General features: G+C 39.3%; 5 protein-coding genes across 5 annotated transcripts in view; 1 reads left to right on the forward strand and 4 right to left on the reverse strand.

The window, feature by feature from the left end:
* The window catches only part of aox5 (aldehyde oxidase 5), a gene marked incomplete at its 5' end in the record, with an annotated part of 67,859 nt that overhangs the window by 49,266 nt on the left and 3,377 nt on the right, over nt 1-15,216 (forward strand). The window contains 7 exons of the mRNA XM_084116875.1: nt 13,441-13,567; nt 13,678-13,800; nt 13,923-14,019; nt 14,157-14,281; nt 14,522-14,655; nt 14,831-14,918; nt 15,004-15,090. Coding sequence (XP_083973001.1) covers nt 13,441-13,567; nt 13,678-13,800; nt 13,923-14,019; nt 14,157-14,281; nt 14,522-14,655; nt 14,831-14,918; nt 15,004-15,090 — 781 coding nt within the window. The remainder of the gene's footprint in view (nt 1-13,440; nt 13,568-13,677; nt 13,801-13,922; nt 14,020-14,156; nt 14,282-14,521; nt 14,656-14,830; nt 14,919-15,003; nt 15,091-15,216) is intronic.
* Nucleotides 170-1,375, reverse strand: LOC311084682 (hatching enzyme 1.2-like; the record flags this gene model as incomplete). Its single annotated transcript, XM_084116878.1, has 5 exons — nt 170-605; nt 696-813; nt 894-1,034; nt 1,146-1,218; nt 1,307-1,375. 5 exons carry the CDS (start codon nt 1,373-1,375, stop codon nt 215-217), a joined length of 792 nt encoding a protein of 263 aa, XP_083973004.1. The 3' UTR covers nt 170-214.
* LOC311084695 (hatching enzyme 1.2-like) lies at nt 3,390-4,595 on the reverse strand (the record flags this gene model as incomplete). Its single annotated transcript, XM_084116893.1, has 5 exons — nt 3,390-3,825; nt 3,916-4,033; nt 4,114-4,254; nt 4,366-4,438; nt 4,527-4,595. The coding sequence occupies 5 exons, from the start codon at nt 4,593-4,595 to the stop codon at nt 3,435-3,437; spliced, it is 792 nt and encodes a 263-aa protein (XP_083973019.1). The 3' UTR covers nt 3,390-3,434.
* LOC311084681 (hatching enzyme 1.2-like) lies at nt 7,721-9,261 on the reverse strand (the record flags this gene model as incomplete). The annotated part of the gene is made up of 5 exons (XM_084116877.1): nt 7,721-8,491; nt 8,582-8,699; nt 8,780-8,920; nt 9,032-9,104; nt 9,193-9,261. The coding sequence occupies 5 exons, from the start codon at nt 9,259-9,261 to the stop codon at nt 8,101-8,103; spliced, it is 792 nt and encodes a 263-aa protein (XP_083973003.1). The 3' UTR covers nt 7,721-8,100.
* On the reverse strand, nt 11,052-13,001 carry LOC311084696 (hatching enzyme 1.2-like). The gene is made up of 3 exons (XM_084116894.1): nt 12,005-13,001; nt 11,807-11,924; nt 11,052-11,716 (listed from the first exon to the last, which is right to left on the reverse strand). The coding sequence occupies exons 1-3, from the start codon at nt 12,114-12,116 to the stop codon at nt 11,326-11,328; spliced, it is 621 nt and encodes a 206-aa protein (XP_083973020.1). The 5' UTR covers nt 12,117-13,001; the 3' UTR covers nt 11,052-11,325.

Consider the following 15,216-nt stretch of genomic DNA (forward strand, 5'->3'; position numbering starts at 1 on the left):
CTTAATACTACTTCCATCAAGCACTTTCTTAAACTTGACATTGAATCACAAAAAAAGTATGAGTTTGTCTTGCAGTGTAGCTTTATTTTTCCCAACCCACCACAATCACACATTTCAGAAATCCAACACCATTAAAATACAGAAACATAATCTCATAACATTATTCATCTACAGACACATGAACTATATAAAATGATGTGTGCAAGCCTCATCATCAGCATCCATACAGCTTCTGAATCCTCAGAACGTCAATTTTGGACAATCCCTGCCTCTGTCCGATTTCCACAGTCGCATCAGGAATGGGAGTGATGGTTTCCAGCCAGGGCTGAATGGCGAAGGCAGTTCTTCCATAGTGCATGATGGAGCCGTAGTCGTATGGAGTGTTTTGGTTGTTGGTGTTCTGTTTCTCGAAGTTGTAGGCCATATCAGGAGAGATGTTCTCAAAGTTGATTCTGACATACTTGTCACGATCGCTCCTGGTTTGCTCGTGGTAAAAGCCCAGGGCATGATTGAGCTCATGTTGTACGATGCCATTGTAAATACAGCCGTCCCTTTTAAGGGAGACGACCTGTTTGCCACCAGTTCTACCTAGAGCAGAGAAGCACCTGAGAGGAGAGAGTAAATAAAGGGGTTAAATATTGATCTGTTAAAGGTCTGTTAAATGTTTCTTGTTGGTATAGTATGATTGTTCTTACCCATCTTTGTTCTCAATACTGATGTAGTCGGTCTGAGATGATTTGGCCACAAAGCGGATGCAGGTTTTGGCGTGAAAGACCGACATGGCGCTCGCAATCACGGATTTGTCCGAATTGGCTGCAAAAAGGGTCCACAGGTTTAAAATGGCATCTAAATAAATCATAGATATGTTCAATGAATGAAGGAGATTCACGTACAGAATTCACTGCTCACTATGTAAGGGATCTCCACTACGTTGTTAGAGTTTTTCTTCCAGAAACAGTTGTTGTTGCGGCAGTAGAGAGCATTTCTGGTTTTGGGAAACAGCATATCTCCTTCAATCAAGAGCTCAGAAGATCCTGTATTTGAAGAGCAATATATTAATGAAATAATGCAATATATTCATAAATCCCAATCACTTTTTTTAAGAAATGTGACCCATTGCTGGCTTTATCTACAAGACGCTTCACCATTGTTGGTTTCTAAAATCCTTGTAGTGATGTCCACAGGTTCAGGCTCTGATACAAACACACCATCAAACATCTGCTCCTGGTGGTAGAAACAGAGATGTTTAAAACGACTCATTTAAGGACTGTTAACCGTTTAAGGGAGAGACTAGAAAGGACCTTACCATGAGAGGAGATGCCTGGGCGACGCCAAAAAGCAGCAGCAGAATGGAGAGGGAGGCTCTTGTGTCCATGTTGCCTCAGTGTGTGGAGATGTTCAGGATGCTCCTGTGCTGCGATTTGATGCCGGTGAGCTATTCTGTCTGGACTTTATATTCACCCGAGTAGGTGGGTCTACTGGAGGATTATGCGTAGGGTCTTAGTGTCCAGAGTCTAAAGTGTGTACCTACAGGGAGGAAACTCTGACCTCGCCTGTTGGTCCAAAACTTGACACAATCATAACATATACCTCAGTTTGTTTAACTAATTCACTAAAATGGACACGCTATAGCTTTTGGACTTTACCACGTGCCCTAAGACAGTGGTGTACAGGGATGGTCCACAATACCTTACATGTACTCTGTAGGTTGATTACAAATAAATCCTTATATGTGAAAACATCTGAATTTACTATAGAGATTAGTAAACGACCCCAAAAATATTAGCAAGATGGACATAGTTATTTAATAGAAAAGAATTTGCTTATAGCTAAACTGAAAGCTTTTGATTTAACAGGAAAAATAGGACAGTTACTGTGAATTGCTACAATATTTTCAGGAGAAATGTAGTATTTCATAGCACTACACCTCTTCTTAAATGACATAATTGTTTTGTTACTGAAAAGCAAAATGATTTCAAACAGTGTCAAAACCACCTTGCTGATTAGTAGTTTAATCGTTTAACTATGCATAACAATGCTACTGCATTTTACACATTAAACTGTACACCACTACTAGTTAAAGAGAAGTCACATTTCAACTCTTTGAGATTTAAAGTTTTGATCAAAAAAGTTCCGAATTCGATTTTACAGAAGGTGTGTATTTAATTTTGTAGTCCAGATGTTACAATCAGTTTTTGCAATACAGCAGAAAAATTGCTCTAATTTTATTTTGATCTTAACATCACAGACAATAAGTTCTGAATCTCATTTACGTAGAGATTCTGGGGGAAAAATGTTTTCTGGTAACTGCTCTTACATTGAGTGATTTTGTTCACCTACAATGCCAGAGCGTTCCCGTCTGTCGTGTAACGTACGTGTTCAAAAGTCCCGCTCTTATCATTTTGTTATCCCCCAGCAAACAGTAACATCGTGTATGGTATCATTAAGCTGCTTGTTCATTTGTCACCTCCATGGATAGGAAGTAGATCCCTGATCTTGATATCATTCTTGTTTGTAGCGATTGTTATTTTCTTGTATCTTTGTCAATATGCATTTTTTTTAACTGTTCTTCCTCCAGTCAAATAGTTCCACGATAACTAACATCATCACTGCAACACACACCCGACACAGCACCGGCTCTGGCTGTTTTCACACTGATATTTTCCACGATTTATCCCAGTAATATTACTAGGGTCTTGTATGAGTGCCGAATTTTCCAGCATTCTGGCTCTGGCTTGTATTCACATAGAATGCTCCCCGACAATTTTCTGGAACCAAAGTTCATTGTGAACGCAGCCCTTATTTGCACCAAAACTTCACGCCATGTCTAGAACTGCATCTTTGGCTGACATTGTGCTTCAGGTGATCAGATTTATGTCTGCTTGGGACTTTCTCAATCTTTGGCAACTTTGAAAGTTGAATTTATTTTACTAGAGGATGCAAGAGCGACTGACTCCAGAAGAGGGTCTCGGCACAATAAAGGTCTTTAAAATTGAGGTATCAAACGGGAAAGCTCCCTTTTCAGCTGTGAACATATGATTACACCAGAACTAAATCTCAAAAATCTTTCCAAAATCTACATTATAGCATTTTGCCAAAAAAAAAATAAAATAATAATTGTTGAAATGTATAAATCATATACTGTGCCCAGTCCTCCAGTTCTCCTAAGGTTAAACCAGGTGGCTTTAATTAGGCTGCAGGAGAAGCTTAATAATATGACACCTTTAATGCTACCATCAAGCACTTTCTTAAACTTGACATTGAATCGCAAATAAAGTATGAGTTTGTCTTGCAGTGTAGCTTTATTTTTCCCAACCCACCACAATCACACATTTCAGAAATCCAACACCATTAAAATACAGAAACATAATCTCATTACATTATTCATCTACAGACACATGGACTATATAAAATGATGTGTGCAAGCCTCATCATCAGCATCCATACAGCTTCTGAATCCTCAGAACGTCAATTTTGGACAATCCCTGCCTCTGTCCGATTTCCACAGTCGCATCAGGAATGGGAGTGATGGTTTCCAGCCAGGGCTGAATGGCGAAGGCAGTTCTTCCATAGTGCATGATGGAGCCGTAGTCGTATGGAGTGTTTTGGTTGTTGGTGTTCTGTTTCTCGAAGTTGTAGGCCATAACAGGAGAGATGTTCTCAAAGTTGATTCTGACATACTTGTCACGATCACTCCTGGTTTGCTCGTGGTAAAAGCCCAGGGCATGATTGAGCTCATGTTGTACGATGCCATTGTAAATACAGCCGTCCCTTTTGAGGGAGACCACCTGTTTGCCACCAGTTCTACCTAAAGCAGAGAAGCACCTGAGAGGAGAGAGTAAATAAAGGGGTTAAATATTGATCTGTTAAAGGTCTGTTAAATGTTTCTTGTTGGTATAGTATGATTGTTCTTACCCATCTTTGTTCTCAATACTGATGTAGTCGGTCTGAGATGATTTGGCCACAAAGCGGATGCAGGTTTTGGCGTGAAAGACCGACATGGCGCTCGCAATCACTGATTTGTCCGAATTGGCTGCAAAAAGGGTCCACAGGTTTAAAATGGCATCTAAATGAATCATAGATATGTTCAATGAATGAAGGAGATTCACGTACAGAATTCACTGCTCACTATGTAAGGGATCTCCACTATGTTGTTAGAGTTTTTCTTCCAGAAACAGTTGTTGTTGAGGCAGTAGAGAGCATTTCTGGTTTTGGGAAACAGCATATCTCCTTCAATCAAGAGCTCAGAAGATCCTGTATTTGAAGAGCAATATATTGATGAAATAATGCAATATATTCATAAATCCCAATCACTTTTTTTAAGAAATGTGACCCATTGCTGGCTTTATCTACAAGACGCTTCACCATTGTTGGTTTCTAAAATCCTTGTAGTGATGTCCACAGGTTCAGGCTCTGATACAAACACACCATCAAACATCTGCTCCTGGTGGTAGAAACAGAGATGTTTAAAACGACTCATTTGAAGACTGTTAACCGTTTAAGGGAGAGACTAGAAAGGACCTTACCATGAGAGGAGACGCCTGGGTGACGCCAAAAAGCAGCAGCAGAATGGAGAGGGAGGCTCTTGTGTCCATGTTGCCTCAGTGTGTGGAGATGTTCAGGATGCTCCTGTGCTGCGATTTGATGCCTGTGAGCTATTCTGTCTGGACTTTATATTCACCCGAGTAGGTGGGTCTACTGGAGGATTATGCGTAGGGTCTTAGTGTCCAGAGTCTAAAATGTGTGCCTACAGGGAGGAAACTCTGACCTCGCCTGTTGGTCCAAAACTTGACACAATCATAACATATACCTCAGTTTGTTTAACTAATTCACTAAAATGGACACGCTGTAGCTTTTGGACTTTACCACGTGCCCTAAGACAGTGGTGTACAGGGATGGTCCACAATACCTTAAATGTGCTCTGCAGGTTGATTACAAATAAATCCTTATATGTGAAAACATCTGAATTTACTATAAAGATTAGTAAACGACCCCAAAAATATTAGCAAGATGGACAAATAGTTATTTAATAGAAAAGAATTTGCTTATAGCTAAACTGAAAGCTTTTGATTTAACAGGAAAAATAGGACAGTTACTGTGAATTGCTAAAATATTTTCAGGAGAAATGGAGTATTTCATAGCACTACACCGCTTCTTAATTGACATAATTGTTTTGTTACTGAAAAGCAAAATGATTTCAAACAGTGTCAAAACCACCTTGCTGATTAGTAAAGTAGTTTAATCGTTTAACTACACATAACAATGCTACTGCATTTTACACATTAAACTGTACACTACTACTAGTTAAAGAGAAGTCACATTTCAACTCTTTGAGATTTAAAGTTTTGATCAAAAAAGTTCCGAATTCGATTTTACAGAAGTTGTGTATTTTATTTTGTAGTCCAGATGTTACAATCAGTTTTTGCAATACAGCAGAAAAATTGCTCTAATTTTATTTTGATCTTAACATCACAGACTTCTGAGATTCAGAATGAGTTCTGAATCTCATTTACGTAGAGATTCTGGGGGAAAAATGTTTTCTGGTAACTGCTCTTACATTGAGTGATTTTGTTCACCTACAATGCCAGAGCGTTCCCGTCTGTCGTGTAACGTACGTGTTCAAAAGTCCCGCTCTTATCATTTTGTTATCCCCCAGCAAACAGTAACATTGTGTATGGTACATAGACTGTAAAAAAATATGGAAGTAGTGTCCGTGATGTCACCCATAGGTTTCTGAAGAGCATTTCTGAAGCCTAAAGTAGGCGGAGCCGGCCGTCGCCATCTTGGCCTCGCGTCACTCCCGGATAACAGAAAATAGGCAAACAGGCGGGGCGTGAGTGGAGCTGAGGAGCCGAAATCACCTAGCTCGACGTCATAGATATAAACACTGTTTTATATCTATGATATAAAACTGTTTTATATCTATGATCTAAAACTGTTTTATATCTATGATATATCTATAAACACTGTTTATATCTATGGCTCGACGTGATCGAGTTAGCTGATGATATAAAGCCAATTAAAAGTTCCTGTTTTTGCCCTTCGAAATATTATATTATAATATTTAAAAGACACGGCTACAAGTGAGACTGTGTATTGTGATTCTGTACTATTCTGCTAACGTTAGTTGAAAATGTATTATGCAGTAACTTAATATTACTCTGAGAGTGTGTGTGTGACAGTGATTTATCTGCACGTCAGTCACTCTTTCTTATGGTCCGTCAGCACGGCATCGCTCGTCAAGTTCGTAGAGAGCTTATTCAGTCCATTTTAAATTCTGATTTTGGCCGCCTCTCAAATGGGTTATAGATATATTGCCTATGAAGTTCAAGTAAATGCGCTAGAAAATCCACGCTCATTCATGGATGTGCATTTATAGCATGGACGGAGAAAGCGCCGACACCTGCATGATTTAATCTGACGGTACATAAGCATATTATAATCTATATCTGTTCCGTGAGAGCAGAACGAACGAGCCTTTATTGACGTTTTTAAATCTGAAAACTCCAAAAAGCAACGAAATTGTCAGACATCCATTAGTGCATGTTCACAGAGGAAAACTGAAATACAGCGCTGGTTGTTCTCTCGAACGATACTCGACGACAACAATCCTAAGCCATGGGCGAAGTTAATGTTACTTAATGGGTGTATTCAATTGTATGAAATAATCCCGAAAAAAAAGCACAAAACACGGCAGAGATGGCAAGTTCAGCAGCTAACATTTGCTGAGGTGAAGTGACGGCTAGTAACAACAGACAAGCGGCTAGCATTGACATCAGCGACAACCCACCTGTCACTCAAGTAGCCACACCCTTAATTATGCAGAACTTTAAATATTAATCAACTAAACGGATGAGTTATAAAAAAATTCACCCCCCTCACAGTTGTCATGAAGGGCAAAAATAGCTGTATAGACCAAAGCCACATACAGACACCAGGCTGTAAACACGTTTTTTTCTGCTGTAAAATTTGGCATTTTAACATGGGGGAGATACAGATTTGACTCACTTTTGACATCAGCCTCAAGCGGCCAGTCAACGAATTGCAGTTTAACTCACTTCCGTGTTGGTTTCAAGAGAGAGACGGGGAGGTTGCCACTTGGTATGGTATCATTAAGCTGCTTGTTCATTTGTCACCTCCATGGATAGGAAGTAGATCCCTGATCTTGATATCATTCTTGTTTGTAGCAATTGTTATTTTCTTGTATCTTTGTCAATATGCAATTTTTTAACTGTTCTTCCTCCAGTCAAATAGTTCCACGATAACTAACATCATCACTGCAACACACACCCGACACAGCATCGGATCTGGCTGTTTTCACACTGATATTTTCCACGATTTACCCCAGTAATATTACTAGGGTCTTGTATGAGTGCTGAAATTCCAGCATTCTGGCTCTGGCTTGTATTCACATAGAATGCTCCCCAACAATTTTCTGGAACCAAAGTTCATTGTGAACGCAGCCCTTATTTGCACCAAAACTTCACGCCATGTCTAGAACTGCATCTTTGGCTGACTTTGTGCTTCAGGTGATCAGATTTATGTCTGCTTGGGACTTTCTCAATCTTTGGCAACTTTGAAAGTTGAATTTATTTTACTAGAGGATGCAAGAGCGACTGACTCCAGAAGAGGGTCTCGGCACAATAAAGGTCTTTAAAATTGAGGTATCAAATGGGAAAATTCCCTTTTCAGCTGTGAACATATGATTACACCAGAACTAAATCTCAAAACTCCTTCCAAAATCTACATTATAGCATTTTGCCAAAAAAAAAAAAAAGTTATTTTGTTGAAATGTATAAATCATATACTGTGCCCAGTCCTCCAGTTCTCCTAAGGTTAAACCAGGTGGCTTTAATTAGGCTGCAGGAGAAGCTTAATACTATGACACCTTTAATGCTTCCATCAAGCACTTTCTTAAACTTGACATTGAATCACAAAAAAAGTATGAGTTTGTCTTGCAGTGTAGCTTTATTTTTCCCAACCCACCACAATCACACATTTCAGAAATCCAACACCATTAAAATACAGAAACATAATCTCATAACATTATTCATCTACAGACACATGAACTATATAAAATGATGTGTGCAAGCCTCATCATCAGCATCCATACAGCTTCTGAATCCTCAGAACGTCAATTTTGGACAATCCCTGCCTCTGTCCGATTTCCACAGTCGCATCAGGAATGGGAGTGATGGTTTCCAGCCAGGGCTGAATGGCGAAGGCAGTTCTTCCATAGTGCATGATGGAGCCGTAGTCGTATGGAGTGTTTTGGTTGTTGGTGTTCTGTTTCTCGAAGTTGTAGGCCATATCAGGAGAGATGTTCTCAAAGTTGATTCTGACATACTTGTCACGATCGCTCCTGGTTTGCTCGTGGTAAAAGCCCAGGGCATGATTGAGCTCATGTTGTACGATGCCATTGTAAATACAGCCGTCCCTTTTAAGGGAGACGACCTGTTTGCCACCAGTTCTACCTAGAGCAGAGAAGCACCTGAGAGGAGAGAGGAAATAAAGGGGTTAAATATTGATCTGTTAAAGGTCTGTTAAATGTTTCTTGTTGGTATAGTATGATTGTTCTTACCCATCTTTGTTCTCAATACTGATGTAGTCGGTCTGAGATGATTTGGCCACAAAGCGGATGCAGGTTTTGGCGTGAAAGACCGACATGGCGCTCGCAATCACGGATTTGTCCGAATTGGCTGCAAAAAGGGTCCACAGGTTTAAAATGGCATCTAAATAAATCATAGATATGTTCAATGAATGAAGGAGATTCACGTACAGAATTCACTGCTCACTATGTAAGGGATCTCCACTACGTTGTTAGAGTTTTTCTTCCAGAAACAGTTGTTGTTGCGGCAGTAGAGAGCATTTCTGGTTTTGGGAAACAGCATATCTCCTTCAATCAAGAGCTCAGAAGATCCTGTATTTGAAGAGCAATATATTAATGAAATAATGCAATATATTCATAAATCCCAATCACTTTTTTTAAGAAATGTGACCCATTGCTGGCTTTATCTACAAGACGCTTCACCATTGTTGGTTTCTAAAATCCTTGTAGTGATGTCCACAGGTTCAGGCTCTGATACAAACACACCATCAAACATCTGCTCCTGGTGGTAGAAACAGAGATGTTTAAAACGACTCATTTAAGGACTGTTAACCGTTTAAGGGAGAGACTAGAAAGGACCTTACCATGAGAGGAGATGCCTGGGCGACGCCAAAAAGCAGCAGCAGAATGGAGAGGGAGGCTCTTGTGTCCATGTTGCCTCAGTGTGTGGAGATGTTCAGGATGCTCCTGTGCTGCGATTTGATGCCGGTGAGCTATTCTGTCTGGACTTTATATTCACCCGAGTAGGTGGGTCTACTGGAGGATTATGCGTAGGGTCTTAGTGTCCAGAGTCTAAAGTGTGTACCTACAGGGAGGAAACTCTGACCTCGCCTGTTGGTCCAAAACTTGACACAATCATAACATATACCTCAGTTTGTTTAACTAATTCACTAAAATGGACACGCTATAGCTTTTGGACTTTACCACGTGCCCTAAGACAGTGGTGTACAGGGATGGTCCACAATACCTTACATGTACTCTGTAGGTTGATTACAAATAAATCCTTATATGTGAAAACATCTGAATTTACTATAGAGCTTAGTAAACGACCCCAAAAATATTAGCAAGATGGACATAGTTATTTAATAGAAAAGAATTTGCTTATAGCTAAACTGAAAGCTTTTGATTTAACAGGAAAAATAGGACAGTTACTGTGAATTGCTACAATATTTTCAGGAGAAATGTAGTATTTCATAGCACTACACCTCTTCTTAAATGACATAATTGTTTTGTTACTGAAAAGCAAAATGATTTCAAACAGTGTCAAAACCACCTTGCTGATTAGTAGTTTAATCGTTTAACTATGCATAACAATGCTACTGCATTTTACACATTAAACTGTACACCACTACTAGTTAAAGAGAAGTCACATTTCAACTCTTTGAGATTTAAAGTTTTGATCAAAAAAGTTCCGAATTCGATTTTACAGAAGGTGTGTATTTAATTTTGTAGTCCAGATGTTACAATCAGTTTTTGCAATACAGCAGAAAAATTGCTCTAATTTTATTTTGATCTTAACATCACAGACAATAAGTTCTGAATCTCATTTACGTAGAGATTCTGGGGGAAAAATGTTTTCTGGTAACTGCTCTTACATTGAGTGATTTTGTTCACCTACAATGCCAGAGCGTTCCCGTCTGTCGTGTAACGTACGTGTTCAAAAGTCCCGCTCTTATCATTTTGTTATCCCCCAGCAAACAGTAACATCGTGTATGGTATCATTAAGCTGCTTGTTCATTTGTCACCTCCATGGATAGGAAGTAGATCCCTGATCTTGATATCATTCTTGTTTGTAGCGATTGTTATTTTCTTGTATCTTTGTCAATATGCATTTTTTTTAACTGTTCTTCCTCCAGTCAAACAGTTCCACGATAACTAACATCATCACTGCAACACACACCCGACACAGCATCGGCTCTGGCTGTTTTCACACTGATATTTTCCACGATTTATCCCAGTAATATTACTAGGGTCTTGTATGAGTGCCGAATTTTCCAGCATTCTGGCTCTGGCTTGTATTCACATAGAATGCTCCCCGACAATTTTCTGGAACCAAAGTTCATTGTGAACGCAGCCCTTATTTGCACCAAAACTTCACGCCATGTCTAGAACTGCATCTTTGGCTGACATTGTGCTTCAGGTGATCAGATTTATGTCTGCTTGGGACTTTCTCAATCTTTGGCAACTTTGAAAGTTGAATTTATTTTACTAGAGGATGCAAGAGCGACTGACTCCAGAAGAGGGTCTCGGCACAATAAAGGTCTTTAAAATTGAGGTATCAAACGGGAAAACTCCCTTTTCAGCTGTGAACATATGATTACACCAGAACTAAATCTCAAAAATCTTTCCAAAATCTACATTATAGCATTTTGCCAAAAAAAAAAAAAATAATAATAATAATTGTTGAAATGTATAAATCATATACTGTGCCCAGTCCTCCAGTTCTCCTAAGGTTAAACCAGGTGGCTTTAATTAGGCTGCAGGAGAAGCTTAATAATATGACACCTTTAATGCTACCATCAAGCACTTTCTTAAACTTGACATTGAATCGCAAATAAAGTATGAGTTTGTCTTGCAGTGTAGCTTTATTTTTCCCAACCCAACACAATCACACATTTCAGAAATCCAACACCATTAAAATACAGAAACATAATCTCATTACATTATTCATCTACAGACACATGGACTATATAAAATGATGTGTGCAAGCCTCATCATCAGCATCCATACAGCTTCTGAATCCTCAGAACGTCAATTTTGGACAATCCCTGCCTCTGTCCGATTTCCACAATCGCATCAGGAATGGGAGTGATGGTTTCCAGCCAGGGCTGAATGGCGAAGGCAGTTCTTCCATAGTGCATGATGGAGCCGTAGTCGTATGGAGTGTTTTGGTTGTTGGTGTTCTGTTTCTCAAAGTTGTAGGCCATATCAGGAGAGATGTTCTCAAAGTTGATTCTGACATACTTGTCACGATCGCTCCTGGTTTGCTCGTGGTAAAAGCCCAGGGCATGATTGAGCTCATGTTGTACGATGCCATTGTAAATACAGCCGTCCCTTTTAAGGGAGACGACCTGTTTGCCACCAGTTCTACCTAGAGCAGAGAAGCACCTGAGAGGAGAGAGTAAATAAAGGGGTTAAATATTGATCTGTTAAAGGTCTGTTAAATGTTTCTTGTTGGTATAGTATGATTGTTCTTACCCATCTTTGTTCTCAATACTGATGTAGTCGGTCTGAGATGATTTGGCCACAAAGCGGATGCAGGTTTTGGCGTGAAAGACCGACATGGCGCTCGCAATCACGGATTTGTCCGAATTGGCTGCAAAAAGGGTCCACAGGTTTAAAATGGCATCTAAATAAATCATAGATATGTTCAATGAATGAAGGAGATTCACGTACAGAATTCACTGCTCACTATGTAAGGGATCTCCACTACGTTGTTAGAGTTTTTCTTCCAGAAACAGTTGTTGTTGCGGCAGTAGAGAGCATTTCTGGTTTTGGGAAACAGCATATCTCCTTCAATCAAGAGCTCAGAAGATCCTGTATTTGAAGAGCAATATATTAATGAAATAATGCAATATATTCATAAATCCCAATCACTTTTTTTAAGAAATGTGACCCATTGCTGGCTTTATCTACAAGACGCTTCACCATTGTTGGTTTCTAAAATCCTTGTAGTGATGTCCACAGGTTCAGGCTCTGATACAAACACACCATCACACATCTGGTCCTGGTGGTAGAAACAGAGATGTTTAAAACAACTCATTTGAGGACTGTTAACCGTTTAAGGGAGAGACTAGAAAGGACCTTACTATGAGAGGAGACCCCTGGGCGACACCAAAAAGCAGCAGCAGAATGGAGAGGGAGGCTCTTGTGTCCATGTTGCCTCAGTGTGTGGAGATGTTCAGGATGCTCCTGTGCTGAGATTTGATGCCTGTGAGCTATTCTGTCTGGACTTTATATTCACCCGAGTAGGTGGGTCTACTGGAGGATTATGGGTAGGGTCTTAGTGTCCAGAGACTAATGTGTTTAACTAAAGGGAGTGCATGTTAAGTCCAAATCCTTGTTGAATCAATGGAGGTACCCAAGCTTGTTTAACTAAAAGGGTTGTCACTTTACGTTCGAAAATAATTGCACAATCGATCGGACCAACCAACACAAGTTTCGAAAACTAAAATAGGGAATCGATTTTAACAGTCTTTTCTCTGAGCGTGTCCAGCTCGTCACGATATGCCCGCAGCGAACGCGCATCACACAGCAACTACAGGTTCTGGCAAACACACATAACAGCCAATTATACTTATGCATAATGTGTCTCTTTTTACTACAAAAATGTGAATTCTGCCGGTATTCAGACAGTCTCATGCATACAGATACAGATTCGTGCTACGGTCTAGAATCGCCTATGTAGGCGAAATTTGTTTGACATTTCTAATCGTAAACACAGCTATGTTGAAGCCTGCAGTAATGTTTTTCATTGATGTTATGGCAGTCCACTCTGCTTATTGTTTTTCAAGAATGTTGCACTCCTGTTTGTCATTGTGCACGAAACTTCACGCCATTAAATCAAGAATATTGCTGACTTGTGCGCGTCTCAAGCGCCCTTTTTATGTAAGTCCTAATGCCTGTTAGTTGTCCGTGGGTTTGCCTATATTTGGCGTTTAAAATGGAAACGTCTTTAGACATGGAAAATCGATTTTACAATCGATTCAATGAACACTTATGTCTCAAAAATCAAACAGGAATTTTTCACAAATGTGACAGCCTTATTAACTAATTCATTCTTCAATTTCTTTGGGAATCAAATTCTTGTCTCAACCTTATCATCATATCAGCTCTATAGATGCATCAGTGGCTCTAGCCATGCCTGGAGTGGTCGCCTTCATCTCTGCCAAGGATGTTCCTGGTCAGAATCGAAGACTCTGGTTCAACAACCCAGAGGAGCTTTTTGCAGAAGAGGAGGTACTACAATAAATATTTTCTGGTTTAGAGAGCCATCTGAATACTAAATTATTATTTTTTGCATTTCAGATACATTGTAATGAAGTGTCTTGTCTGTTTGCCCATTTCAGGTCATCTGTGTGGGGCAGATTATTGGTGCCACTGTGGCTGAGACCAGAGAACAAGCCAAAAGAGCAGCCGAGCAGGTGGCCATTAATTACCAGGACATCCAACCTATCTTTTTCACTATAGAGGTATTTCTAAACAAATTTACATTAATAAAACACTTAATGTAGTGCTGCATGAAAGTTTGGGAGCAGTACTTAATATTTTATCCTGCTAATCACAACACCACAACATCTTTGTTTTTATTAAGGAGGCCATAGAACACCAGTCCTTCTTTGACCCCAAGAGAAAACTGGAAAGAGGAAATGTCGAAGAAGCATTTGAGAAAGTTGACCACATACTGGAGGGTTTGTACAATTAAATGTGAATCCTTAATTTGAATCAGATTCAACTCTGAATCTCTTTATATAGAAATCTTTTTTTGAACCGTTAGTTGGGCTTTTTCTTGATTCAATGTGAATAATCATTCTTTTATATCTCACAGGTGAGCTGTATATGGGTGGCCAGGAACATTTCTACATGGAAACTCAGGGATTGATTGCGATTCCTAAGGGAGAAGCAAGTGAAATGGAGCTCTTTGTTGCCAGTCAGCATGCAGCTTATACTCAGGTTTGTATAACCCCAATGACATACATTGATGAATATGAATCAATATAAAGATATTCATATTTTACCCCAATGACGTACGTTGATGAATATGATTCAATATAAATATTTCATATTTTGATGTAAATCTGCTTAAATAAACCAAATTAACTTAAAAATAGGAGATTGTGAATATGAAATAACAATGATACATTTACATAATCTTACTCCAGTATTGGCATAATTTCCTTTTTTAAACAACAGGAAGTGGTGGGTATCACTCTTGGAATTGACTCCAATAAGATCACATGTCATGTGAAAAGGCTGGGAGGTGGATTTGGTGGAAAAGTCATGAAGATTGCATCATTATCTGCCATCGCTGCTACGGCCGCTTACAAGTATGGCAAAATGAAATTCTTTCTTCTTTTCATTTGCATACGTATTGATGCATGTATTTGCTTTTATTGCTTATATTTAAGTATATTGTTTACTTATTTTTGTGAAATTTAAAGAAAAGATGTTTCTGAACAATGCTGATGCTAAGTATTGACTACACTCAAAATCGATCCACAGGACTGGCCGTGCTGTGCGATGTGTTCTAGAACGTGGAGATGACATGCTCATCACCAGTGGCAGGTCCCCTTTTTTGGGGAAGTACAAGGTAATTTGGCATTATGGGCAATTACTTTTGAAATCACAGGACAACTGTGCATCACAACAGCTTAAGTCTCATCTTTTTCCTACAGGTTGGATACATGAATGATGGAACAATCCTGGCTGCTGATATCACATACTACAGTAATGGAGGATGCACTCTGGACGAATCCTCTTTTGTATGTTGTTTTTTATAAATAGGCAATCCCTGATGAAATATTGAAATTCAAATAAGTAAATCCTGAAAAGGAACTGTGAGCAAGGCTTGCAAAGAGAGACACTATCATGGATCTAAGTTTACCTTG

This window comes from Abramis brama, assembly GCF_963993115.1.
Source record: "Abramis brama genome assembly, chromosome: 6".
Taxonomy (NCBI): domain Eukaryota; kingdom Metazoa; phylum Chordata; class Actinopteri; order Cypriniformes; family Leuciscidae; genus Abramis; species Abramis brama.

Bases quoted from the DNA above. Each gene is read 5' to 3' on its own strand.
- LOC311084696 (XM_084116894.1), bottom strand. From the start codon at position 12,116: ATGCTGTTTCCCAAAACCAGAAATGCTCTCTACTGCCGCAACAACAAC. The intron at 11,925-12,004 runs GTACGTGAATCT...CCCTTTTTGCAG, and splicing joins CATAGTGAGCAGTGAATTCT to CCAATTCGGACAAATCCGTG. The intron at 11,717-11,806 runs GTAAGAACAATC...CTCTCCTCTCAG, and splicing joins AGTATTGAGAACAAAGATGG to GTGCTTCTCTGCTCTAGGTA.